The 27,972-nt window shown below is 43.4% G+C and overlaps 1 protein-coding gene across 1 annotated transcript; it reads left to right on the top strand.

Annotated features, from left to right (window-relative positions):
• Window positions 1-27,805, top strand: GOLIM4 (golgi integral membrane protein 4). Its single transcript, XM_062498963.1, has 15 exons — window positions 1-187; window positions 11,314-11,388; window positions 12,587-12,636; window positions 13,370-13,423; window positions 13,916-14,066; window positions 15,240-15,322; window positions 19,081-19,248; window positions 20,104-20,427; window positions 21,607-21,833; window positions 22,249-22,328; window positions 22,900-23,012; window positions 24,132-24,299; window positions 24,712-24,780; window positions 26,210-26,290; window positions 26,630-27,805. Exons 1-15 carry the CDS (start codon window positions 1-3, stop codon window positions 26,783-26,785), a joined length of 1,986 nt encoding a protein of 661 aa, XP_062354947.1. The 3' UTR covers window positions 26,786-27,805.
• Window positions 27,806-27,972: the final 167 nt, after the last annotated feature.

The raw sequence follows: 27,972 nt of genomic DNA, 5'->3' as shown, positions 1-27,972 counted from the left end.
ATGGGCAACGGGATGTGCTCCCGGAAACAGAAGCGGATTTTCCAGACGCTGCTGCTGCTGACCGTGGTGTTCGGGTTCCTGTACGGGGCGATGCTCTACTACGAGCTGCAGGGCCAGCTGAGGAAGGCTGAGGCCACGGCGCTCAAGTACCAGCAGCATCAGGAGTCGCTCTCGGCTCAGTTACAAGGTACTCCCTCGGCAGGAGCCTCTGCTGCCCTTCCCCAAGGCTTGCGGAGCACCCTCCTCCTCCTCCGGCTGTCCAGCCTCTCTCAAAGTTTCGCTCCTTCTCCCTCTTCTTCTCCTCCAGGCTGCGGGGTTGAGGGGAATGCCCTCGCTGGGATCCCAGCCCCGCCGAGGTCAGGGTGAGGTTTTGTCCTGGATTCCTGGAGAGCTCTCGTGCTCTCTCGCTCCCACGCATCCTGTAGTGACTCTTATTCCCAAAGGGCTTCGCATCACTTGGCAAGTCCTGGCATAAATGGGAGAGGCAGGCGTGCAGTGCAGACCGTGTCCAGTCTGGGGTTTTTGTGGGCTTCTCTGTTGTCTTGCAAGGTTTTATGTTGAACGTGCATCTGCAGCTCCTGGGCAGCATAAACCTTAAATAGCTCCAGGATGGAGGAGAGTATTCTAATAAAGTGGTTTTAAAGGGTGATTTAAAGGTAAAGTTCAAGTAAGTTACTTGAGGGAGGCTGTTCTGTTACTTTTGGAATAACTTTGAATTTCTTAGCTTAAAGGTGCCACATAAATACAGATCCTTGTGTATCTTGGTTTAAGGATGCAGGAAATGTGGTTGTCCTGTAGTTGAAGATGAAAAGTTGTCCATGTCTCACATCTGCATGTCAAGAAAATCAGAAGCAAAGCAGCCGGGATGTACCTGGAACATCAGTGGTCTGGGAAGTGAAAGACCTCAACACCTCTCTGATTGTCAAATGCGAGGTTATCAGGTCAGCACAGATAAAGCCCAGAGCCAAGTCAAGTCTTTCTCAAAATAGCATGAAAGAAGAATCAGAGGGATCTGCTGTAACAGCACTAAACTTCAGGGTGATCCTCAGCCATCCTTTTCCCTGAAAGCATCCATCAAAGCATGCCTGGCAGCACACAGTTTGTGTGCAGAGAGCACAGAGTTGGGTTTATGCTTTTAGATTCTTACAGTGATTTGTTCCTTCAGTGTATTTAGTCACCAGCTGACACCATCCTTACTTAGTATTTCAATTTCACTCCATTTCCAGGTAATACTGGGAAGCTCTTTGCCAGAAACCTTCATTTTGATCACAGAAAAGGTGTAAATGTTTGGCTGGGAAGGGAGTGTGTGGCAGATGGCTAAAAGGCTACTCTTGCTAGGCTGTGCATCTGCCAACAGAGGACACAGGAACATCTTGTTCTCAGGCTCAAATTTGACAAGTTGTTTTTTTCTGTTGCTCTGGCTTTGCCAAAGAGGAGCATGCACCAAACTTTATCCTGACACAGAGGAGAGATTCTCTGGATCAGGTATGTGAAGTCTGGACTGCTGTTTTGACCTTTCCATGCTTGAAACATGATTTTGAGTAGCCATCATCTATGCAAGCATGTTCATGGAAGCAGCAAGCAATTGTGGGAGCTGCATTTTCTGTAATTCTCTTGCTTGTTTGAGTGTATCAATGGGAAGTGTGAAATATGGACCAGGATCTGATAACATTAATAGATTTGATGATCCATGCAACGAACTTGCATGGTTCTGGGATCCATGCCAGTGTATCAAGTCCATTAAGCAGGAGAATTTATCTATGCCAAGTACAGTAGCAGTAAACTCTGTTTAAAAAAATAATCACTGCCAATTAAGTCACAGAATAGAAAGAAAAGTAAAATGTAACAATAAAAAAAGGTCCTTTAAATTTTCCAGTGTTCTGGAAGTAGCTGTTAGACCTAAGAGAGGGTGAGAGCCCAGAGAAATACTAAATACAGTAGCAGGCCGTAGCTGCCTAATGTCCCACTAAAGTAAAGGGAACTTATATTCCTAAGGATTTCCAGAGGTTCTGGGAAATAAACTTTACTTCCCTGTCTTTCTGCAACGGCCTCTCCTGCCCAATCACCTGGGTTTTTGCAGTAGGAGTTTGTTAGTAAGGAGAACATGGGGAATTCAGAGCCTGTGCCTACACCCAGCTCACCTGCAGGGACACAAGCTGTGATAGCCAGCACCAAACCCATTCCTGAACCTGTCCTGTTTAATTCTTTGTTATGGAAAAAGAGGAAGAAATTTTCTTTAAGCAGAGACTTTGAAACAACATAAAATGCTGACAGCAAATGCAGTTTGCAGGTGCAGTATCTGACTGCACTTTGAACTTTTGATTTTTAAATCAACAGTGTTCCTGTTGTCAAAAAAACAAACAAACAAACCCCTCCATGAGTATCTGAGCAACATCTCTTTGCTGTCCAAAGATTATTCTTTGAGTTTATTGCTATATGAGAATAATAAAATTAAAGTATTGCATAGGTAAAGTACTGCAATTTATCTTTTCCATGCAGCATAACCAGTTTCTCTATAGATCCTGGTCTAGAGATAACTTGGGGGCCTAAAATATAATGGAGGCACTCAGAAGTTTTTTTAAAAATAAACCAGTTAAAGCAGAAAGTTAAAGAAAAGGAGGGTGCTGCAGCAACAGGGATTAATTTCTTGGTGTTCACAGCTCTCCTGGATGTTTGAATGAGACTTTAAAGCTGATCACAGAAGGATACCTTGGACTTTTATTTCCTGAACAAATTTTATTTCCTTTTATTTCATTTCATCTGGAGGCTTTTATAGGTTTAAAGGTAAACTACAGGAATAAAAGGCAACTTCTAAAAGTGGTGTTTTTGAAAATGCTGAGGCTGTATTGTGGCAGGCTGGCTCTGCCCCTGGAAGTCTGACTGGAGTGAATCTCTTGGAGGGCAGTGAAGTATCGCCTGTTTTCTGACTTTTTGTAGGGTTTTGTTGTGACTGCTGGAGCCTACAAAGGCAGTTGCTTTCCTGATTGCACACAGAAGGGCTTGGGAATGCCCCTGTCAAGGCTTGTGAGTGCAACTTGAGTCCATTTGTGAAATGCCTGAGATTCATGGATATTCTCCTGAGTTTAGGACCTGTATGCCTTTTGGTCTGCCCAAAACCTGAATCAAGATCCTCAGCTGTAGCTCAGAGTGCAGCTCCCTTCACTTCCCGCTGTCCCCACTACTGTTTTTCATGTTGTCATGGGGTTTTTTATCCATGTAGGTAATAACAACCTTCTTTTTGGTACTTGCCAGTTCTTCATGCCTGAATGAGCTGTTCTTTCTGTTTTTCCATGAAAAACCAGCTGTCTTAGATTTTTATCTTTTTCATTGCCTTGTTTTGCTCAAACACAGCCACACATGAAGGAGACTCAATCTCCTGGGAATACCTGGGGAAATACCAAGGCAGAATGCACAGATCATTGGGGAATGGTGCAGGAAGAGTCTCAGAATCATTTCACACACACACCTGAACTGAAGAGACCTGCACATGGCTGTGCTTTTGGGGGGGTTCTGCCCTCTCCCATGTTCACAGCTTCAGCCACTCTGCTGAGAAGTGTTTGTGCCCCTTGAAATAAGGCCAGGGTACAAAGGGAAGGATGGCAGACCTGGAAAACACAATAACTGGGTTAGAAAGGCTGAGATCTTAAATTCACCCCCTTTAGAGGATCAGATTGCAGAGGATTTTGTAGAATATCAAACTGGCATTTTTCTCTAAGTAAGTTCTGCTGGGCATGGTGAAAGTAGGGCTGCTTTTGTAATCCACAAAGGGAATACCAGGGGCAAAATTTAGAGATGACACAAAGTTTTTTGACTGCTGAGAAAACCTAAAGTCGTTGTGATCTATAATATCTTTCATAGAGAAGCTGATCTTTCAGTAAGCTGATTATTTTCATGTCTTATTCTTTGAGCACTATATACATTTGAAACATGGAGATAATCTTGCTTAGTATTTCTTAAAGTGATAAAAGCAAAACTTGATGCTCCTTGCCTCGTTTGAAACTGCCAAGCTATGTCTTGAGCTATGGCCATACAGGAGCAGGCTTCAGTTGCTAGAACAGAACCATACTGAGAGCTGCAGGTGATTGTACCTGTGACAGATATTTACAGATATCTTTTTAGTCCTTGCAGCTTCTGTCTTCTCATCCTCTGGGTGTTAAGTAACCCCTTGTGTACTATTTTAATCTGTTTGATCTGTTTTAATCCCTAATCCTAATAGCAGCCTCCAGTTAGTGCCTCTTAATACCTGAATTTTTCTGCTCTTCCTGTGAGTCTTAACGTGTCTGATGACTTTGTGCAGTCTCTGTGCAGCCTGAGACTGCCCTGTGATCTTCTTGGCAGCCAGCCCAGCAGGGACTGGATTTGAGAGTTTTCCCTACTGTGGACAAGGTGTGGATTTCCTCAGAGCTTTCTGGTGCAGTGCTAGGAAACACCATGAAACAAATGAAGATTCCTCTGTGCGTGTTGTGCCAGTTGTCCCAAATCAAGGCTCTCTGAGGGGATGACCTGCTGGGAGTTGGTCAGATCTGTGGTAGCTTGTTGTGTGTGGAATTGCACAATGCACTGATCTAGATCACAGTTCTGTGTCACTTTAGTGGTTGATACTTATCATATCTGCATGCAAACTGCCCAGATGCCAAAGCTACTCTGACATCACACAGTTCTAGGTGTACTCTGCCATTACAACCCTCTTTTACTTAAACTTGTACCTTGAGTTGGCAGAGCTGGGAAGAAGCAGCATTACTTTTAATGGCTTATTTTTCACATGCCTCAGACAAGTAGAGCTGCATCTGCTGCAGCTCCTGTGCATTTGATTGTTCTTCCTAATAACAGAATCCTGAATTCCTGTCATTCCTGTGACTTTCAGCTTGCACCAAACACTGCAGCACTTTGATAGTGTTCTGTTGCTGCCTGAGAGCTCCATGGCAGCACTGTGAGAGGAGAGGTTCTGTGCGTACTTCCTCTGACTGTTGGTGATTTAAGCCTCCTAAAGCTTGTCAGTGATGGAGCTGAGTGGACACTTCAGAGCTGGGACAGCAGGAAGGAGGCAGGATGGGTTCATGGTGGTGAATTTGCATTCTGGCTCCTTGGACAGTCATCTCCTGCCACATATTCCTGCCTCACTGAAGTCCTACGCCTTAAAAGCAATGCTCCAAGCACATTGTCTCACTGGGCTGGCTGTTTGCTTGTCAGCCTGTGAATTTGGGTGGGGCAACTTAGGAGTAAGGCTTCCACCCTCTTGCAGATTTGAGTGGCCATTATAGCATCTCTGATGTGCTGGTGAGGGTATTGCCAGCAATTCGTGGCTAACAGAGTTCACTTTGCTCCTTTTGGAAGGGGATCCTTGCAGGGAAAAAGTCATCTAATCTGCCCTGCTGAAAGTCAGGTGCTGCTTTGAGGTTTGATGGTAATGAAAGCCAAATAAATCAGATTACTGGGGAAAAAATGAGCTCAAGAGAGCAAATAATTAAAGCTGAATCCTTTGTTGGGTGACTTTTCTTGGGATTTTCAGGATTCAGGGGCATGAATTTCTAGTCATGTCAGAGCCTGAGGTGAGCACTTGAGGAATTCAAGCTGTTTAGATGCTGTCCTTGTTTAAGGAAAGGTCTTGTGAGCTGAATGCACTTATGATCTTTTTGTGGTCACGTAGCACAACCCAAACCTCTTGACATTTTCTACTATGTATTTTTAATTAATCAATGAAAGAAACTGCAATTGCTCCACTTTGTCCTCTAGGTTTTCTCTCTCCCCTGAGGTATCTGAAATCAGCTTTCTATCTTATTTTCCTGAGATGACTCAGATCCCAGAATTTGCCAGTCATTTCCAGGGCTTAATTACAGATAGGATGAGAGAAGTATGCCCTGCCTGAGCTCCTGGAGGGCAGAGCAAGGAGCCTCACTCAGCAAAGCCATTTTCAGTCAAAAAATGAATCACTAACTCAAACTCCCGATTTCTGGATGCAGTTTGTGCATCTATAGGTTGGGCTTTTTTCTTCAAGCTGTATTTTTTTACTAATTTCTGAACATAGATATTTGTGTGCCTCTTGACACTGTGTAGATACAAACCCTAGACCTTCATAAAATTGAAAAAAGTACAAAACACTTTTTGAAAGAAAGAACAGACCCTTCTTTCCTGGAGCTGAGGGTTGACCAGACCCAGAGATTCAGGGGTGATGTGATAAGAAAACTGTTCTCTGCAACTTTTGTTAATGTGTTTTTCTGCTCATTTTAGTCTAAAATCACTACCCAGGTTTCGCTTTAACTATTTGCATTTATCATCACTCAAAAAAAAAAAAAAATCATCTACTGGTGTATAGAAAACAGCAGTGCAAGGTGGGAGGCTGCTCCCACCCGTGGTACCAAGGGTTGGAAGAAACCTTTTGTGGAGTCCACTGGAAATAATTTCTGGAAAACACGATCTTCTTCCTGATAGAAGTCTGCTCTGAAGTCTATCTGTGAGGGATTAAATATTTAATCACATTTAATACCCCTTCTCCAACTTATTTTTAGCAGCAGCTATTACAGTTTACTCTTGGAACATGATAAATCCTTCCTTCTGTCCCAACTTATCTTAAATCTGTTGTTTCCTAGAGGTGTTATTGACTTCTGAGAAAGGCAGTATGGGAGGCTGGGTGCAGTAAAAGGATTCTATTAAATGTAGATGTTTGCTCCAGTTTAGAAATTAATTTTCCTGTCATCCTTACGATTGAATAGAGGCCACAATGATCTCTTAGAAATACAAGCATGTGTTTCTGGGGTAAAGTGCATTAATGTGCTAAATTCTCCAGCATTTCCCATTTTTCAGAGCTGCAGTGAAGACAAAACTAGAACCACTTACTGGAACTTTTTAGTTCAAACTTCTTCCTGGAATACTAAGTCAGAGGCACAGGTTTATTTTAATTGATAGCTCATTTTTGGTGCAGGATCTCTGAAGGTGCATGTTATGCTTTTTCTTAAAAAAAAAAAAAATCCCCTGAATGTAAAGTTTCAGATATTAAATACAAGCTTTTCAATTATTACTACTCCGAGCAAAATAAATGATTGGGGAATCCAGTCAAAGCAGGAGTCATTTTTAAGCACAACTGCCAATGCATGGTGTGGTTTTCCAGGAGGAATTTGACATGTCTGGTTGTAATTAGACAAGACCATTACTTGGTCATGTGAGTAAAGTGCAAAGTGTAGGAGTTTGTTTGGAAGTAATTCTCATAGTCCACGCAGTGCCAGCTGTGATTTTCAGAGAGCAGAGTGAGAGCAGTCCATCCCTGCCTGGATGTTCCACAGTGAAGCCTCACACACAATCAGTTTCATGTCACCTTGGCTTCTATTCCTGTCTTTCTTGTGGAAATTGAAACCAGAAAACTTCTGGACATAAATTGTGAAATGGCTTCGATATTTTGTTCAATATATTGTAAATATTGTGGCCTGGAGCAAGCTGGTCTAGTGGAAGTGAGAGTGTCCCTGCCCATGGTGTGGGGGTGGAACAAGCTGAGTTTTAAGGTCCCTTCCAAGCCAAACCATTCTATGATAAGTAGATTTTTTTTGTAATGTTGTTTTCTTTCCTAGTCTTTATTGTGGGAATACTTCCATTTTTCCCAAGATATTTGCAGTGTCACTGGGATATCCATTTATTGCTAAACCCTCAATTGAGTCTCTGAAATAGATGGAGCTCACACTGTGATGCTGAGGCCAGCATGGTTTGTACTGTGGTGGGGAATCCTGCTGCTGCAGTTTGATAATCTGTTTCTGATAAGATTATCAGTAGTGTAATCAGTGGATCTTGTTTGAAAGCAGATTCACTGATATAAATACAGGGCTGGAAGCTTGGGGAGCAGGTGCTGTTATATTAATAATATCTCCTCCCAAGGTGAAATGTGTCAGAAGAGTCGTGAAATGTCATCTGAGGTCAAAATTTTAATTATTTTCCTTGGATTAGAGAATTTATCCTACACCCCATACTGAAGGGATTCCTCTTTGACTCATTGAAATGCTTTACTCTCAGCAGGAAAGCTTTTCCCATGGGTTCACATTTTAAATGGGTCTATTTGCAGGGACAAGAATGGGGAATTAACTATTTTTGTAACAAGTTTATGTTCTGCAGACCTTCACGGTGTCACTAGAGAGGTGCCAGTGTGGTTTACCCCATGCTGCTGGTTCAGTTCAACTCTGTCACAGTGTGAGGAAAAACAGCACTGAGTGTTGCCAAGACTACTGAAATGTGCTGGTTTTAAGTGAAAGGTATTACTGTAAGCTCAGGGAAAGATTTCAGAATTGTGTAACAAGCAGTCGTGTTGAAATTAGTAAATTTTTTTGTATCATGTATATTTAAATTCCAATGTAATCTTAATTTTCCAGGGAGCTGGGGCACTGGATCATCCTTCTGACAGACCAAATGGTCAAAGTAACGTGGGCACAAAATTGCTGATAATGTAAACTAGGAAATGTTTTCTTTTAAATGTACAATAATGGCTTATTTTGCTTAATAATAGCTTTATTGCTTAGAGAGGTAGAGCAAAAATAAGAGAAGGAACCTTGAGTGTTAAATAATCTCTGTTTCATCACCTCCCTGTCTCCTGTGTTGTAATTAACGTTGTAATTAACTGGTGGAAGTTGTGCAATCTGGGAACACACTGGGCATTCCACACCTCCCTTCTCTCTCACTTCCTTTTCTTTATGGGGAAAAATCTTGGGAACTTAATTTTATTGGGATGAGTTCCAGGAATTTCAATGTCTCTTTGTTGAAGGTGAAAGGTCTTTTATTGATCTGTGAGGTTACCAATTGAGTTTCTGGGCTCTGTGAGTTTTGTGGCTCTATGTTCATTTGTGTTGGTAGCACAAATGAACAAAGCTAATTCTATAGGTAATTTCAAGAATTAAGCTGACACCTGCAGTAATTCCATCTTTGGAATCGTGTCTATTAGTTATTAAATTACAACATTTCCCCCCATCTTACCATTCTGTTAAATACAATGTAGAAATAAAGTTCAATTATTTGTGCAAAGATCAGTGCAAAATTAAAAGCTTATCCTAGGAAAAATGATTTGTGGGATTTTGTCAAATTCATTATATAGGTTCCATCCCCTGCTGGGGTGGACGTTTCTATAAAACCTGTTTTTCAGTGTATTTATTTATTTTGGATTCTTGTTCAGACATCTTATATCCAGGCTGGCAGTAAAGAAGGAGAAATTCCTGCTGTAGTAACAAGGCCTTTGTTTGGGCTCTTCCTAAAGTTCCTAACTGGTGGAAATAATTCAGATTTATGGGAGATTAACTCCTATATGTACTTAAAAATCTGACCTGCAACCTACTCCCCAAAGGAGCAAGTGAGAAAACATGGGAGCTGTGCTTTGTTAATAATTATTTTTAATCAACATCTTCAGTACTTTGCACTTTATTAACTTTTATCAGAGAGAAGTGATGTAGACCAACCAGAAACTGGACTCAAAGGGCAGAGGTGAGGGAGGAGGTTTTTCCTCCCGAGGAAAAGGAAACTGAGGAGCTGTTTTAGGACTTCTCCATCTTTGTCCCAGTATTTCAAGGATTAGCACTCAGCAGGTGGAGGAGAGGATGCGCTGCCAATGTTCAGACCCTGCAAGTGCAGGGTGAGACCAGGGGCTCTCTGAGACGTCCCTGAACCCCAAACCCTGCCTCCTCCTGCCCCTTTTCTCCTGCCCCTGTGGTGGGTTTGGTGTGCAGGGTTCCCCTCACACCCCCACACTGGTTAAAGCACTGGCAGGAGCTGTGGAAGGTGCACTTGCAGATGGAGAAGTGGAATGGAAAATGTTCCCTCCAAATCCATTTGTGGTTTCGTGTGTTTGCCAAGAACCCTTTTCCACCCTGATTGCATGGGAGGGGAAGCCCATTATGGATTTTCATTGCTCTCCTGAGCTGCTGTGCTGCAACCACTGTTCTTTTGCACAATAATTCAGCGTTCACCACCTTCAGGGCCTAAATAAAACCATTACTGTAGTGCTGCCTTTTGTTTTTCCCTTCTCCAAACCTGCTGGTGGCTTTTTCAATATTCATTGCCTGCTTGTTTTCTTCCAGAGGGTGTTGATACATTGGTTCATCTTGACTGATGCCCTTGACTTTAGAAGATAAATAGCAAAATGGAGATAGGTGCCAGGGATTGATTAGCAATCCAGCTTCAGAGCTAAAACCTAAACACTTGTAGATAAGGCTGCAGAATGCACCTTGGTGGAATTAAGAACATGTTTTAAAGTGCAGGAGGAGTTTTCTGTGGCTGCCAAAATACAAATCTTTATGTGATGCTTCTTGTTGAAGGCTTGAATTCACCAGTGTTTTATTCTCAGAAAATGACTTCCTGGTTTTGATGGAAAAATCACTCATTGTTTTAATACAAATTAATAACACATTAAAAGAATGCAAACTGTAATTTGGGCAGTGAAAGATACTTGTGTTAAACTGAGCTTAAAGACATATTATTGTACATTTCCATGAGTTTTAATTGATATCTTTGTTGCAAACTTGGCTGTTTCAGATAATGAAAGGTGAGGAAAGGGTAAATAGGGACTGATGTGCCACATCCCAAACTCCATGTCCAAAGCACAGGCTGAATGAAATCCTGCTTTATATTGGCAGCCAAATGGGAGGGGTTTGTGCCAGAGGATGTTGGATATCCTAAACACACCTGGATACAACAAACAAAGTCATAAATGTAAACCCCATTTTGGGATGGTGTCTGCAAAGGAATCATGGGCAGCTTGGACAGTCTTTGGGAGTCATTTTTGCTGGGAGACAGTGCAGAGGAATACTGTATTCCCAGTTTTGGAAGAATTTAGGGTGCTCCCAGGTTCCCCGTGCTGCAGCTTGGGCAGCAGTGCCCTGCTGCACATCCCAGAGCTGTCCTGCCCTGGGGCATCTCCCTTCCCTCCCTGGCACACTTCGTGTGCTGCCAGGAATTCCTCTGGCAGCAGAGCTGTCCCGTCTTATTTCCTTGTCTGTGTGCAAACAAGGCAGGGGAGGCTGGAAACGTGGAAAATGACCCTGCATTCCTGAGAAGCAAAGGCTTTGGTAGCTCCACCACAGCTTTCTGCCCCCACAAACAAATCCCTCACCTAGTTATCACATTCTGTGTTTAGCAATGCAAAAAAGCTAGGATTTGGGACCCATAAAGGATGCAAAAAGGGAAAAAGTTACTACCGCAAGGGTTACGAACAGCCCTTTATCCCATGACCTCATTCCACTTGTATTTTCCTGGTGCATTCTGTGCCAGCATTCCCTGGGTGTGTTGGGGTGGATGGTGATGTTTGTGTATGTTACTTTTTAAATGAGTTGTGTACAAAATTTCCCTTTTCAGTTGTGTATGAGCACCGGTCAAGATTAGAAAAGTCATTGCAAAAGGAAAGGCTGGAACATAAGAAAGCAAAAGAAGGTAAAAATTTACTTTTCACTTTGACATTTAACTTGATTATAGTAGAAAGTAATTTCAAATGGTTTTTCTTCAATTTTAAATGGCTTGGGTAACATAGAAGCAATATATTAGGATCCTCTTGGCAGAGCTGTGCTGCTCTTTTTAGTAATTCTTTTTAAATCTTTTTTAATCGGATCTTTTTAACACTGTTTACATATGACTGCAATATGAAGTAATATACTCAGAGAATATGTTTGTATCCATGTATGTAACAAACCTAACATGCACATGGGGTATGGGCACTTGTAAATCCTGTCCTGGCATGCCAGAAATTCAAAACTTGTACCCAAACCACGGCATCTTTTCCTGCATTCCATCAGCTGGAAATGAAATTTGGAATCAGTGCTTTTACCTGTGCTTTAACATGCTTATACACCTTTTCCTGATTAAAACTGAATTCTAGATGTGTGTGAGGCAAACACAAATTGTATTTGTTACGCCTCTGTGTGCCCTCTGTGGGAGTTCAGCAGGATTCAATCCTCTGAGTTTGCTCAGCCTCTAAATTCTCTGCCATTTTCAGGGTAGAGCCTCTGTTCTTCCTTAAACTGAGGACTCGGCTGCTGAATTAAAAATATGCCTTTAGCAAAGCTGACAAAGATAAGAAATGATTCTCACCGTGCAGGTCTCGGTGGGTTTCTGGTGCCATCTAGTGTGGAATGGTCCTGCTGCTACCTGGGGGGGGGACACTTCTTCAAACCCTGCACAGAGAGTGGTTGAGAAATAAATGAGGAAATGTTTTTATTATTTCCAAGAATACACAATTTATAAGCACCCTTTTCCTTTTGAATTATGCTCTTGGGCCTCTGCTGAGAGAGTTCATGTATCAGATTTAATTACCCGTTTGTAGATTTGAGCCTGAACTCTGCACCTCTCCTTATGGTATGAAACCTTTAAGTGAAAATATTTCATGAAACTTTTTAAAGTTTGTGAGTTTTAAAATTTGCACATTTTGTCAAATTCTCCATTGTTTTTTTCCCTTGGATTGTTTTTTTTTGTTTGTTTGTTTGTTTGGGTTTTTTAGTAGCCTTTGAAAATTGTTGCTTCATGAATGTTTGGCTCTGAAAGAGAATTTATGTACTCAACAGTCAAGTTATTCAAGCACAGATTCTCATCTTCCTGGTGTTTTTTTTCCTTCAGTACTTTCCCTTTTATGTTGCAGATTTTCTTGTTTATAAACTAGAAGCACAGGAAACACTAAATAAAGGAAGGGTAAGTCATCATTCCTAGTACAAGTTTTTAATAGCTGATGCTATTTGAGTTGCAAGGAAAAGGAAATACTTTGCAATTATGACTGTTCAAAGGAAGAGATCTTGCAAAATACTAATTGAAAGAGCTCTCACTTTTTGCAGTTCTACTCTGCATTTTTAAGTGCTCTCCAGTTCCTAATTATTTGAGTTATAGTGGGAGATGCTAATACCTCTCCAGAAAATTAATTTAGAAAATAATCCCCTGTTTATATTATGGTAGTTCAAATGTAATGTTGTTTTATTTAAGGGGAAAGGGGAATAAGAACGTGTTAGAAATCTTTTTGTAGCTTAGCCCCCAGGGAAAAGAACAGTGACAGCTTTCTAACACATGGGCTTTGAACTGGAAAGCATAAAAACATCAAGAAACTTGGTTTTATATACCAAGTGCCAGAAGGAAAGCTCTGTCTGGCAGAGAACCCAGAGACCTGTAGAGAACTCTTTATAAAGCAAGTAAATTAGGATTTTATGGCTATTTCGTGTTCAAACTGGGGAGCAGTTTGGGAGCTGAGGAACAGGAGTTGAAATAGGTTGTTGCTGCAGTGGGTGCAGAGTGGGAGCTTGCTCTGCTCCAAAGCCAGGGCAGAGAAGGATTTGTGTCCTGGAGAGCTGCATCCCTTGGCCTTGACTCCCAGAGCTGCATGTGCAGAGCTCAGGGCAGTGTCAGGGGGTTTCACACCAGTGCTTTTGTTTTCCAGCAAGACTCCAACAGCAGATACAGCGCTCTGAGCGTGCAGCACCAGATGCTCAAGGTGGGTGGCTGGGACAGCAGAGCACCTGTGGAACTGGTTGTGCTGGGGAGACACGGCCTGCCTGGCTGCTGGCATCACTGCAGAGTGTCAGGATGTGGACAGTGCCTTCCTCTGACTTTTAAAAGATGGTTTCCTGCTGTTTTTCCTAGTCAGGCTTTCCAGTGGCTAATTTAATCTTATCAGATGCAATTAACTGTAGGGAATGCTGACTTATCAGCCCTCATGTAGTTTGGCACATAGGGATTTTCTGAGACACGTTCAGCAGCTCCCAGGGGGACAGTGCAGCTCTGGGGTGAGGTGACACAGCCCTGGAACAGGAGCCTGCTCATCACAGAGATCATTTTGTGCTTGGAAGGAGCTGCAATGTGCATGCTTTGAATAATAACCTTCCTGTTATGAATGCTTCCTATTCATCAAACAAATTGCCAAAGACAATATTAGCCAGATCTGCAGATACAGAGCTGTTCCAGTGTCCCAACTTGGTATTTGCAGAGTCAACATGAAGAGCTGAAGAAACAGCACGCTGACCTTGAGGAAGATCACCGAAAACAGGGAGAAGAGTTTAGCAGGACTTTCAATGATCACAAGGAGAGATACTTACAGCTGCAGCAGGAAAAGGAGCAGGAGATCTCCAAGCTGAAGGGTAAATTTAACCTGTGTCTGGCTGCCCACATTAAATTGGGTCTTTGGCGTTGTGTTTTGTGTGGTGTGAGAGAGGCATTTTCTCTGTTCCCACTCACAGGTCATTCATACATCTTCTGTATCCTGACAAGTTACGGTTGTTGATGATGTTCTGTGGCCTCTCTCTGAAATCTGTTCGTATGTGCTGTGTTTCTGAGTTACAGAAATAGCAAAAAATCCACTTAAAAGCCTGTAGAGTGTCAGAGGCTGTTGAGTCAGTCTTTAGTTTTTAGTTCTAAGGCTGGTATAAACCTGGAAGAAAAGGTTTGCCTCTTCTTTTTTGTAACTGAAAAGCAATCTAAGAATATTTGCCACGGAGTTGTAATTGTGCCTCTTTCTGAAGTGACTTTATTTACATTTTATACCTCCTTTTCCCTGTATGTACCAGCTCCTCTGGAGCACGTTGCACCTGTACACTTGGGTGATGAATTTGGTTTTTACTCTTGGCATTCAGTTTCCTGTTCGAGATTCTGGGCGGGTTTCAGGCCTCTTTCATCCTCATTGCACAATTCCAAGAGCAAAACGATGGGACTGTGTCCATCAGAGCCTTCTCTGCCACCTGTCCCTAGCTCATGGCTTGGTGCTGGAGCTGATTGCTGCTTTGTCTGCACTGCAGGCAGAGTTTATTTGTTGGCTCCACATCAGCATCATGCAAAAAGTGGGAATAGAAGCCTCTGTCCCTGATCCCAGAAGCTTTTGGAGCCATCTGGGCATCCCTTCCAAAGGAGTAGCTGGGTCCTGTCACAGAAAATTCTCACTCATCAGATGTGATATGGGGAAAGAGAGGAGGGTGCCTTCTTCTCTGCCTTTCCAGGATTCAGATTTCCATCAGGAATTTTGCCATCTGCAGCACCCAGCAGGAGTAGTGATGCAGAACTCCAGGTGCAGGTTGGGTGTGCTGATAGAAAATTTCACCAAATGTTACAATTTTCTGCTTGAAAATGGTAAGCTTTTAATAGGGCTGGAGAGAGAGGTAAGAAAAACAAACCTTACAATTACTCTATCTAATTTTTACTGCAGCACTCCTGTGGGATTTTATATGGATTCTGTTATGGTTTTAATTTTGGTGCTTAGCCTGGTGTTACAAATCCAGCCAGGCTTAAACTCTGTATTTCTTCTAATTTCTTTGCAACAGAATCCCTGTATAACTTACGGGAGGAGAACAGGCAGCTGAGAAAAGCTCACCAAGACATTCACACCCAGCTACAGGATGTCAAGGTAGGCTTTGCTCTGAGGAGAACTTTCAAGATCATTAGGAAGAAATTTTCCCAAGTTTTCCCAAGCCCAAAGCAGGCTGTGCTGTAGACTCGTAGTTTCTGTAATGTGGGAAAAAGGAGAGGAATAGATTGAACTGGATTTATCTTTGGTCACCTGCACTTCAGGTATATTCCCATTTAAAAAAAAAAAAGTATTTAACATAGAAATCAGAATTTGGTTTTACAAGTTAAAGATTGGGTTTTGGCAAAACTCAATGCCTAATTTTTTCCAGCTCTGTTTTTTTAAATGTTCATCAGCATCTACCCCTACTTTTAATTTAATTTTAGTTACATGGATCCTGGCCTCCAAATTGCCTTCTCTGGTGTGCTTGCTTGCTCTGCCTGTTTTATATGCATTCCATGTGAAGTAAATAAGTGCTGTCATTCCAGCTAAGGATTTCCTTTTCAAAATAAATTGAATTATCTTCCTAGTTCAAACCCCCCCCCCCAGCCTCCCTGACTGATCTTTAGAGTGACCTTTATGTGAAACGTGTGGTGTTCTTCTTTTTGTGTAGCAACAGCATAAGAACTTACTGTCCCAGCACAACGAGCTTGTGGTGACATTGGAAGACCACAAGAGTGCACTAGCTGCTGCTCAGGTCAGAAGGAAGGCAGCTCCTGCCGGCTCTCTGCTTCCCAAATCTCTGTCTCCCAAATCTCTCGTGGCCCGGCTGGCTGCAGGGTGCTGCATGTGCCTTTGCCGTGGGGGTGCCAGAAGTGCATGGCACGGAGGGGCTGCTCCCGAGGGGCTGCAGCAGCTCCCAGGGCTCAGGGAGCAGAGCAGGCTGTGGGCCAGCCCAGCAGTGCATGTGTTCCCGAGGAAAGAGTCTGCTTCCCTGGGAGCTGTCAGTGCCTTCTGTCTCTGTCCTCTCTGATGGAACTGCTGTGAGCATCCTGCACCCTGACCTTCACTTTTATCTCTTAGACCTGGATGCTGGTCTGAAATCTCTTCTTGTGTGTGACTGGAAAGGTGGTGAGGCTTTCATGGAATCCCAGAGTGGTTTGGAAAAAGCTCATCCAGTGCCACCCCCTGCTGTAGGCAGGGACCCCTTCCACTGTCCCAGGCTGCTCCAGCCCCATCCAGCCTGGCCCTGGGCACTTCCAGGGATCCAGGGGCAGCCACAGATGCTCTGGGCCCTACAGATCAGTGCAGCAGCAGCAGAACAGAGGTGGAGATGTGTATGGAGGTATGTAAACTCCAGGTGGAACTCAAATTAGTTCTTAGAAGAGCCAGCAGCATTAAGTTTGTTAAATGCCATTTTCAAGTGAACTATCCATGAAGTACAAACTGTTGCAGGCTCAGTCAGCTGTGCCAGTGCAAGCTGTGGAGACCACAGGGAATCTGAAGGTGGGAGTGATGCTGGAGCAGAGGAAGACTTTTGGTGAAAGATCAGAGGGAAAGGCAATGAGGCAGTGTGAAGTTATTTTTATTCCTGACTGATTTTCTTCATTTAGGAATTTTCACAGTCCACAAAATCGTTAGCAGCATGAAAAGCATTGAATCTTTTTTTTTTTTTTTTTTTTTTTTTAACCAGTTCTGCTTGTTATGTCTGTCAATATGTGTAGACATTAAAAAACTAGGGAAAGATCAGGAAGGTCCCTCATAGACTGAATATCTGAAGAACCAGAATCTGCAGTACTAAACCACACTGGCAGCTAATTTTGAGCTCTTCTCCCACTGGCCACATTTGCTGTGTGGTATGTGCTGATAACATCTGAAATTCCACAGGGCCACGTGGAGGGGCTGATTTAAGGTTCACCAAACCCAAAGGGAAGCTCCCCACTCTCCTGGCTTTGATTCAGTTCTTTAATTAGAAAGCCTGTGTCACACAAAGCCTCTCTGTCTGCAGTCAGGGTGTGACATTTGTCCTGTGGGGGCCCTCCAGAGAAGGGTCTTGCACATGCTTTGAGAACAGAGGGTATTTCACACTTTTGTGTCGTTTCTCCTGCAAACCAGCTGCAGAAAGTCCCCGGGGGATTTTTTTTCCCAGCTCCCTAAATGATCCCTGTATTTCTGGGTGTATTCTACACATTGAACACCAGTAGTCAATGCTGCACCAACCTGAATCTTTAAAGCATTTTAGTCTTTGTGCTTTTCCCCAGCCAGACAGATTAATTATATATTTTGATAAACCCTGTTTTCTGCCAGTATCAGTACCTTTAAGCTGTGGCCTTGAATTAAAATGTTCCGTTTAGTGACTCTGCAGTAGAACAGAGTATTTGAATTCTGGTCTGAATGGGCACTGTTTAAATATCATGGAATGGTTTGGGTTGGAAGTGACTTCAAAGCTCATCCTGTCCCACCCCCTGCCATGGGCAGGGACACCTTCCACTATCCCAGGTTGCTCCCAGCCTTGAACAACCTGGCCTTGGACACTTCCAGGGATGGGGAGCCCACAACCTCTCTGGGCAACCTGTGCCAGGACCTCACCACCCTTGTAGCAAAGAATTTATTCTCAAATCAAGCCTTCCCTCCTTCAGCTTAAGGCCACTCCCCCTTGTCCCCAGTCCCTCTCCAGCTCTCCTGGAGCCCCTTTAGACCCTGCCAGGGGCTCTGAGCTCTCCCTGGAGCCTTCTCCTCTCCAGGTGAGCACCCCCAGCTCTCCCAGCCTGGCTCCAGAGCAGAGGGGCTCCAGCCCTTGGAGCTTTTCCACAGCCTCCTCTGGACTCATTCCAGCAGCTCCCAGTGTGTTCATCTCTCTGCATGGTCATGGAGTGGAGACAAGAAAAAACAGAGAGCTGAGTATTAGTTTTATGTTCAGTAAATACTCCTTTTTTCCTGTCAAGTTTGTCCTCTCCAGCAGTTAATGAGGGAGCAGAAGCATCCCCCTGGACTGGCAGGAGTAGTCACTGTGCACTCTGCTTTCCCTTTAGGCCATTCTGTTTCAGAGGTCCGTAGGCTTGTGGAGGTTATTAAACACACCCACACCTCCCCTGGAGCAGCAGGGAAACTCTCAGGTGTGGCAGCTGTTTATGCAGCTGGTCAGCTTTTATACACCCTGCCCACCCCAAAAAATCCACTTGAATTGGAAATATTCCTGCTGTAGAGCCAAGGATTGGGGTACCAGCCCTGCTGGATTTTCTTCAAAGCTTCCTGATCCTGTCCAAAGTTAAACAGCAAATCAAATTCCAACATCTTACTGTTGCATTTCAGGAAGCCTTTAGAAATTTACCTTTCTCTTCTACTCCTTTTTTTCCCTTCTGTTTTTCCCCTTGCTCTTTACCACTGTGACTTTCTTTGCCTCAGTTCCATATGTTGGCTGTTGTCTTGTCTAACACCTGTCTAAATGTTGAGGACTTGGCATTTTCACATCGTGTAGATGTTCTTTAAAACTTCTGTTTCTGAAAGAACTGCACCTCTCTCTACCAGCAAAGGAGAAGTTGTGGAGATTTTGACTTGCCTCACTTCAGTCTGCCAGGAAAGCTGCATCATCCCCTTCTGACACTTCTGCTTGGCATGAATAAAACAGCTCCTCTTCTTTGTCCCACAGTGATGTTTTTAATACACTTTGTATGCATGTGCACTTTGAAAAGATCCTGATGGATCAGTGTCATCTAATGTTTGGAGGAAAAAATTGTATTTTAAAAACTCCCATCCCTTCTCCTCCCTGGAATATCAAGTTTTCTACCACGTGCCCTGCCAGCAACTTCCACTCCAAGGTGGCTGCACTTGATTAAGAAATTAATTTGGACATACTGTAATTAACATGTTGGCTTTAGACTCAGGTGGAGGAATACAAACAGCTGAAGGACACGCTTAAAAAAATCCCAAGTTTCCAAGATGCAGAGAAGGTGGAAGGAGGGAATGAGCAGCCCGAGGTGCGGGGCCCGTCCCCCCACAGCCGCCCCCCGGAGCACCACGGAGCTGGGGCTGAGCAGCAGGAGGAGGTAAAAGGCTTCAGACACCCCAGGAATGGTTCTGATTCAGCAAAATGTGCTGAATGTCTCTTAGGAGTGTGTGTGTTTGACTGTGCACCTTTGTCAGTTCTGCAGGAAAATGGTGAGGAGTGGTTTAATTGTTGAGTAGTAAGAAAATCTATTCATCATGGTCTTTTCTAACTACTAGTCAGTTTTATTTATAAAACTCAGTGTATTTATACTGGCTGTTTTAAGAAGTTGCTCAAAATCTAATTTTTTAAAATAAAAAATCTAAAATTTTAGCTGTCTGAAGTGTTACAGAAAGCTTTTAGAAGTTCTGAAGAAATTTTTATTTTATAAGGTTTTGGTGGCACATTGAAGTCAGTGAACTTAAAATTGCACACCAAGGTTCAGTCAGAGAATGTGTAATCTAGAAGTTGAGAAAAATCAGTTGTGATTTTGTTTTACAAAAAGTTTTGGCCAGCAGAACCAACAAGAAGTAAAAATCATGGAATCATTTAGGTTGGAAAAGAACTTTAAGACCTTTGAGTCCAGCCGTGAACCCACTTCTGCCAAAGCCAGCACTAAACTGCATCTCTGAAACACAAAGCTGCCTTTGTAGAATTGTAGGAGTTTTTATTCCACTTCAGCTAAAATGAGGCTTACCTTACTGTGTGGTGGAACTGTACAACACCTTGTGTAGCTGTGCAGCCACAAACCAGGTAATGACCCCATTTGGCAGGAGGAGCTCATTCCAAACCAGGCACTTGGCCCTCCTGACAACAGCTCTGGGCTGGCATAAAGGATCCAAGTCTATCCTTGGCTCTCTTGAAACTGAAACCCATAAATGTGTTGTACACACATAATCCGGTGTCTGTTTTGCAGAATGAGAAGCCAAGGGAGAGAGAAGAAACAAATAGCCAGGAACAGGACAGGGCTGAGCATTTCCATGTGCAGGAAAGGGCTCATGAGGATGCCAAGGAGCTGAAGATCCAGGAGCAGCAAGAAGCTGGAGAGGATGAGGAGCAACGGGCAGAGCAGATGGAAGAAGAACGCAAAAAGGAGCTTGAAGAGGAGGAAATGGAGCAGGCAGGGCAGCCTGAGCACCTGGAGGAGGAACAGGACCAAGTCCCAGAAGAGCATGAATGGAAAAAGCAGGAACAAAAGGAAGAAGAAACCAATATGTTGGGGGACCACCTGCAGTCAGAGGTAGGGAGCTCTTTTGTAACTTATTAAATCTGCTGTCTGAATGGAGGCTTCTCTTACAACTGCTAGCCTTGTATTGCAGTCACCTATTCCTAGGCAAAATGAAGTTTTTATGGGGAGTTTGGGATTCAGAGCACTCACTGTTTTTTAGATAAAATTGCTTTCATATTTATAGAAAATTAGGGATTCAGAGCACTTGGATGCAATAGGATTCGGGCTCAACTTGAGCACACTTGTACTGCAGTGCTGGCCAGGTCTTAATGAACATTAATTCTGCTAATCAAAAGCAACAGATGGGAAAAAAAAAAAAGAGCAGCAGACTGAATCCTGTCTCCCACTTTAAACCTGAGGCCTGTGGTAGCTGATGAAGAACTCGGCAAGTGAGAGGGAGGCTGGGATGGAGAAATGCTCTGCTTTGGAAACTTGATGTATCTCAGCAAATTGCAGTGTTTCCTTGTCAGAGGTACCTGCCTTCTGCAAACTCACTGCCAGCTCGGTGCTTACTGTTGTTTGACAGGGAATTTTAACTGCCAGACAAACATGACTAAAATAGCCAGGAAAAATGAGTGTGAGCTCTATGTAAAACCAGCAAACCCTGGATTTACATCCTAGATTGGATCTTTAGTGGCAAATGTATTTCACTGGTCTCACTTTAGGCTTTGTAATCGCTTTCTGTCCTGGCAGATTAATTGTGTCACTCGGGTGTAATGAGGAGCTGTTGCAGAAGAGCTGAAGGAGTCCAGAGGGTCAGAACAGCAGCAATGGGTTAAGCTGTGAAACTGGAGTTAGTCTAAGCTATTGCTGATTATGACAAGATGTGCAGTGTCTCCCTTAAGGCTGAAAGCAACTCCCCCTGAGATTACCACTTAAATCAATGGAAACTTCAGCTGCCTTATCAGTCATCAAAACCTCCTTTTACTGTGTGATATGTTAGGAGGTTTTATTTATAGGAAAAGCATGGCTTTCCTTAGCCCACTATCTCCTCTTTCTTCTCTGTGTACTCCTCAACACTTCTAGTCTGTGTCCAAAAAGTGTTTCAACTTCCAGCAGGGACGCAAAAGCTTAAAAACAACTTTGCTGTAATTGCATGAAGCTTGTTTTTCCTTCTGGACAGGTTTCTCCTTGCATCTTTCTGATCACTGAGAGGATGATTAATGTGTGACTAACACATTTCTGTGACAGGTAATGCCAACAAAGAGACAGAAAGCAGCTTACGAGCAGCAGCTGGAGCAGCAGCACCTTGGAGCCCAGAGAGCAGAGGAGGCCAAGAAGCTCCAGCAGCAGCAGGAATCCCTGCACCAGCAGAGGCTGCGAGGGCAGCTCCTGAGGCAGCAGCAGCTCCAGGAGAGAGAGTTCCAGCTGCAGAGACAGGCAGAGCAAGGGGAGAAACTCTACAAAAACCACCTCAGGTTCAACTCTCCCTCACGAGTTTGTCATGCTCTGGGTTTTATGTTGTCAGCTTTGTTCTGCTCCCTTGTCCCTGAGGGCAGATTTCCAAGGGGTCCTGTTGGCTAATTCCTTGAAGAGCTGGAGGTTTGTTCTCTGAAATTCAGAGTCCTGACTTTACTCTTTTCCTGACCCATATCCTTCAGGACTGCAGATTCCTCATACAGAGATGCACAGCACTAAGTCACTGTAGCAGCACAAGAGTGTCTCTGTTCTATCAAGCGTTTCTCAGGAAAGGTGATGTGAGAAAATATCAGATAATAGAGCATGAAACTCAGCAGCTGCTGAGAGAGGCAGAGCTGCAGGTGGGGGGGTTGTTTATTAAAGCAGAAAACACACTTTTGAAACTGAAATGATGCTTGGCTTTAATGTTCTCAGCCAACAGGCTCATTATGATCACATGGACCAGGACATTGTACAAGGGGAGGAAGAGCAAGGTATTCAGGAAGAGGATGGAGGTAAGAGAGAATTTCTATCCCTGCTGTGCTCACAGGCTCCATGTGTACTGCCTTGCATGGGAGACTCGAATATTCATTTCATATCCATATTGGATTCAAGTGAAACATAAACTCGCAATTTAAAACCAGAAGCTCAGATAACCATGGCTGAACTGACTGAGTGAAATAGAGGAATTACTAAAGATATATCCATATTCCTGAAAGGAAAAGTGTCCTTTTGATTGAGCTGTTATTACCAGGCTCTGTGGATCTTGGTTACGTTCCTAGCTCTGCCTACAGGTTTGTTTGATCTCTGTAAATTACAGAGTCATGGAATTGTTTGGCTTGGAAGGCACTCACCTCATTCCACACCCCTGCTGTGGACAGGGACAGCTTCCACTAGCCCAGGTTATTCAGTGCCTCATCTAACCTGGCCTGATCTTTTAATTTCTATTTCCTATTAGGAGTAAATCAATTCTGTGAGCATTATCTGTTTATGTAGGTGGCTGCCACTGCTAAAAGCATGTAGGAGACTCTTGAAAGGATAACTAAAAACAGCTGTAAAACAATAATCACCTCAAAAATTCCTCAGCTTACGAACACGATAACCAGCACCAGGATGAAGGTGAAGATGATGATCAGAATAATGCAAATGAACAGCAAGAAGCAGAACATCAGGCAGAAAATCAGCAGGCTGATGAATCAGTAAGTATGAATTAAGATGCTGAGGGTTTCAGTGTTACTGAAGTGAGAACCCACAGGTCTCATCTGACATAATTGAACCTATAGAAATGAGAGAAGCAGAGGTCTGCTAGGAAATCAGGCTTGGCAATTGCAAACGATGTCTACAATCCATTTAAAGGTGTCCTTACTCATTTGGGAAGAAATAAAAGGAAAAAGCTTCCTTGTTGGAAGCAAGGTGTTTATTTCCACATTCCTTTAATCTGTGCTTTTGGTAGAATAAAGGATTTGGTTTTAGCTGGGACATGAGCAGGTACATTTGGCTTCAAAAAATACCAGCAGTGCCCAGTCAAAATGAGAGGGGATGGTATTTTTCATGTTGTCATTAATTAAAGGCCAGCTCAAAAGCCACTGTAACCAGCTGGAGTCAGTACAGAGGTGTGAGGTCCTGAAAGAGGATGTAGGTCAGCACTGAACTGAGCCCTGATACCGACTGCATAGAGATCTGGGGCAGGAGAATCACTCTGTGCCTTCCCCATACCCCAGCTTACCTGGTGCTGTCAACATCAAGTGCATCTTCCTTCCTCCCCTCCCATTCAGCAAATTAAGATGTACAGTGAATATTTCTAATGGATCTTTAATTTGTTGTCTGTAACGATATAAAACTGCTTTTATTGAATGGTAAGCAGAAAATGCTCCTTTTCTGCATGGCAAAGGTGAAAAGTGTTTTGTTTTCTTGTAGAGGTAGCCAAGGTCAACAGAGCAGGACAGGCTGATGCTGAATGATGCCATCAGCTCTGTGTGGAGCTGTGAGCATTAAACTCTTATCTTTGTTCACATGGCCTTATCAGGCACTGTCAGCTAGTCAGTAAACACAGGTTTGATGTTCAGCAGCCTCTGGCACAGAAGTGCTCAGATTCTGTGGGTTTCAGCAGACAGGTACCTGCACCTCTGTCCCTGCTCATGCTGAGGTAGCTCAATAAGCCCTGATCCTGCAGAGACTCCAGCTGGAATGGGGAGTGGGAGTGGAATGCTCCAGTGGGCATGGAGCTAGCTCTGACAGCCCCTGCTGCTGTTCTTTCAAGGGAAATGCGGCTGGACCATGAGCTAAAAGTATTTAACACTCCCTCCTGTAAATTACAGAAGGCAGCCATGGAAGATGTGAATCCTGCTGATGACCCCAATAATCAGGGAGAAGATGAATTTGAAGAAGCTGAGCAAGAGAGAGAAGAAAATCTGCCTGATGAAAATGAAAAGCACAAGGAAATGGGTCAGAAACAAGGACATCCAGAAATGGAGGAGCACTTGGTGGTGGGTAAAGGCAAAAGAGGCACCTCTAGGGCTCCTTCAGGAGGTTAAAGCTTCACATTTCAACTGTGTTGGAGCTGTAAAGTCCTCCAGGCAGAGAGAGTCTCAGTATTTATGACGTTGTTCTTCAATGGCATGAATATTCCATTGTCTTCCTGCTTAGTATGGAAAGTCTTGCTTTATTCTGTGAAGTGATTTTTCTTATATTCATCCTGCTATTTTTTAATTGAGGGCAATTTTAAATCACAGAGCTGGGCTCTCACTACTGCTAATGAATGCACTAAAACTTCTCTTGCCATTACTGTTACTTTACCTTTGCAGAGAGCATTAGTTCCAGAATAAGAAGCTTTAATCTTCAGCCCTCTGGTTATTAGGCAAGCTCACAGAACTGAATTTTTATGTGATCTTTGTGCAGATGGCAGGAAATCCTGACCAGCAGGAGGATAATGTGGATGAACAATACCAGGAAGAGGGAGAAGAGGAGGTAAGAACACAGACCCATGGCAGGTGTAGGCTCAGGCAGCAGAGCACAACTGCATTAACACTCAGCCTTGGTGTCTTCTAGAACTACAGGATGAACCCAAATCACTTTGTCTGACTTTAACAAACATGGGAAGTCTTTGCCATTACTCTGCTGTCCCCTTCTGGATACATTCAGGGTTACTCATGCTCCTGTGCTGCAATCCATTAGTCTTCCATGCCACACAGCATTAATTGTGCAATAATTGAAAAGATTAAGCCTTTCACAACACAAGGAAAATTTCCTGGAAACCTCAAGGTCATAGAAAACCTCATTAATCTCTAATCACACACTGCAGTTCTGAACACACTGCTTCCTTGGCCACTTACTTACTCTTTAGCTCTGACTTTGATTTATCTGTGCTCCTCCTGAGCAATCCAAGCTGCAGTTCATGGAGTTGCTCAGGAAGCTGTGGCTCAGCTGTGGAGCTGGAGGAGAGAGGGAGGGAAGGGACTTTTTCCTTCATGTCATGCTCATTGTGCAGGCACCATCCTGAGCCACCCCACAGCCCCTCAGTAGTACCTGATCAGTTCCTATTTCTGCTTCCCACAAAATCCCTTTCAAAAATAATAATAAAAAAAAGCCTTGAAACTGGCTGCTGCCAGTCCCTCAGGATGAGCAATTTGGATTAGCTGGGTTGCACTTAGCATTCACCAGTGCAAAATGCTGCTGCTCACATCCAAGCAGGCCACTGGGAACTGGGCAGAGCTGGCCTTTGGCAGCTGCTCCTTGGCTTACAGGAAGGAATTTAAACACATCTCCTAAAGGATGTGCCCACTGTGCTGACCTGGAAGTAGGGAAAAGGGAGCAGTTAAGAGAGAAAAGAGATGCTGCAGTGAGCATCAGTTTCTTTAGTAGGTGGACTCAGCTATTGTCCATTGCTGTTCAGCTCTTTTCCCAAAGTGATCCTGGTGTGATGGATGCTTCTGACCCAGCTCACAGGACACTGTTTGGAACAGACAAATACAGCAGCACTTCCCTAAAGGAAATCAAGCTTACTTCAAAACATTCCTCTTACAAATTTGCACCTAACATGGGAAATGTGGCATGGAATAAGGGGAGAGTGCTGACAGAACAGAAAGGATTGAGAGATCCAAAAGCTGAACATCAGGGACACAGATTCATCATGTCCTGCTCTCTCTAAGGAGATCATTGGAAGAAATTACCTGTGAGAATTGTATTTAAAAGTTAGATGCTGTCAGTGGAAGTGAGTTTCCTGATTCTTGGGTGGTGATGGTTCTTTTTGTCCTCCTTTAACCTCTCCCTGCTCTCTTCTCCCTTCTTCAGAATCTTCATTCTGTAAAAATACCACTGTGAAAATGTGCCCAGCTGTGCCACAGGCCATTCTTTGAAAGGCAATTAAGCCATACAGAATATCTCTCCTGCTTTGCAGGTGCAGGAAGATCTCACTGAAGAGAAGAAGCGAGAGCTGGAGCACAATGCTGAGGAGCCCTATGGGGAAAACGAGGAAAATGTGAGTCCTGTGCAAGCCCAGGGGTCAGGGACAGCAGCAAACCCTGATCACAGTTGGTCATGGCACAGGGATGTGACACAATAATTGTTTTAGCTTGCTTTGGATCACAGAGCTTAACATTTCATGCTGTCCCAACTTCCTTTAGCTCACCCTTCCATCTCGATGTCAATTCTTGCGCCCTGGAGGCTTTGGAAAACGTTGGTTTTTGGGTTTTTTTCTGTTTCTGCTCATCAGCTCTCACAGCCCCAGCTGAAAATCATTTCATTGCCCTAAAATAAGCTGTAAGAAACTGGCTCTGAATCTCTTGCAAGTTTGTTTTGTTTTGGTTTCCCCAATCAGGCAGATGAAAAGAATAACAGAGGGACAGACCAAGAGCAAGAAATGCAAGAAGATAACAACCAGAAAGAAATTCATGAAGAAAATTATGAAGAGGAGGAGGAGGAGGAGGAAGGCAGAGCTGTTGCAGCAAAAACTCGCAGACGAGGAGAGATGTAGTTCCTCCCTTCATTTTTCTTTTTCCATTACACAAATTCCTGATGTGTATTTTTTTTAAACAACTTTTTTTAGGATATTTAATTTAAAAAAAAAAAGCTTGTGTTTTCCACTTTTTACTTTTCTATTAGGTGCTGTCCTGTGTTTATATGAATATGATATTTTGATACTCTAGTTTTAGATTTCTTTTCTGTCCAGGCTGTACATAACCAGACATCCTCTAGGTTGAATTTTTTCTAGCTCTGGGCACGGTTTATAGAGGCCATTTTGGATACACTTTCACCTTGTCCAAGCCTGACAGAATGTTTGGTGTCATGTCAGGTGCACTCAACACTGAAGGAGTATTCCTAGTGCCTAAATCCAGGTGACTTCAGTCACTCCAGCTCATTGTCTTCCATGGATTTATTCTGACCAAGGGCTGCTTATTCCAAGTAACCTCACAAAGTCATGCAGGGGCCAAGCCCTTTGCAGGACCAGGCCTTTTCTAGGTGCAGAGCAGTTATAAAATATGCAAATTTTACAAGCCTTCAGCATGCAGCCAAGTTACCAGCTGTTAATTTTGGCAGCTGTTAATTTTTCAATTATGCATTTATTTTAATGAGCATTCCCAGGTACTTCAATTACATGCAGTACCTGGCTGCTCATGCAAATGGGTCTGTGCTGAGAGGAGCTGGGAGCTAAAAACCAATTTAGACTTGGAGCTCCATTATGCCAAATCAAAACACTACAGCTGTCACAGGGATGAAGATTTACAGCAGCAGCAATTTCCTTGTCCTAGATGATGTATAAAATACTTGACCAGAACCAGAGTGATGTTGCCTCAGTGCCATGTTTTCTGGAGGGTGTGGTAGCTGAGCTGACACTGTTGGTGCAAGATGTTGAACTTAAGGCCTTTACCTTCTTTTCCTTATTTATTTACAAAAACCTGCTGGAAGGATTTCTGTGTGCCCCAGGGTGAGACTCAGACTCAAGCCAAAGCCCACAGAAGTTGTTTAGCCCAGCAAACATCTCCAGCACTGCATGATGAAACCTGAGGGGGGGGGGGGGGGGGGAGGGAAATGACACAAAAATTGTGCCTTGGTGTGGGCTACCCTGAACATAATCCCAGTGCATGAATTATACAATATTTGTATTGGTACAGACACTAGTTATTTAATATATGTTAAAGGAGAATGGGAATCTGGATTTCC

This window comes from Cinclus cinclus, chromosome 10, assembly GCF_963662255.1.
Source record: "Cinclus cinclus chromosome 10, bCinCin1.1, whole genome shotgun sequence".
Taxonomy (NCBI): Eukaryota; Metazoa; Chordata; class Aves; order Passeriformes; family Cinclidae; genus Cinclus; species Cinclus cinclus.
This window is presented reverse-complemented; position numbering and strand designations above follow the sequence as displayed.

Coding starts and splice junctions, on each gene's coding strand:
- GOLIM4 (XM_062498963.1), top strand. CDS start 1: ATGGGCAACGGGATGTGCTCCCGGAAACAGAAGCGGATTTTCCAGACG. Junction 188..11,313: donor GCTCTCGGCTCAGTTACAAG/GTACTCCCTCGG, acceptor TTCCCTTTTCAG/TTGTGTATGAGCACCGGTCA. Junction 15,323..19,080: donor CCCAGCTACAGGATGTCAAG/GTAGGCTTTGCT, acceptor TGTTGGCTTTAG/ACTCAGGTGGAGGAATACAA.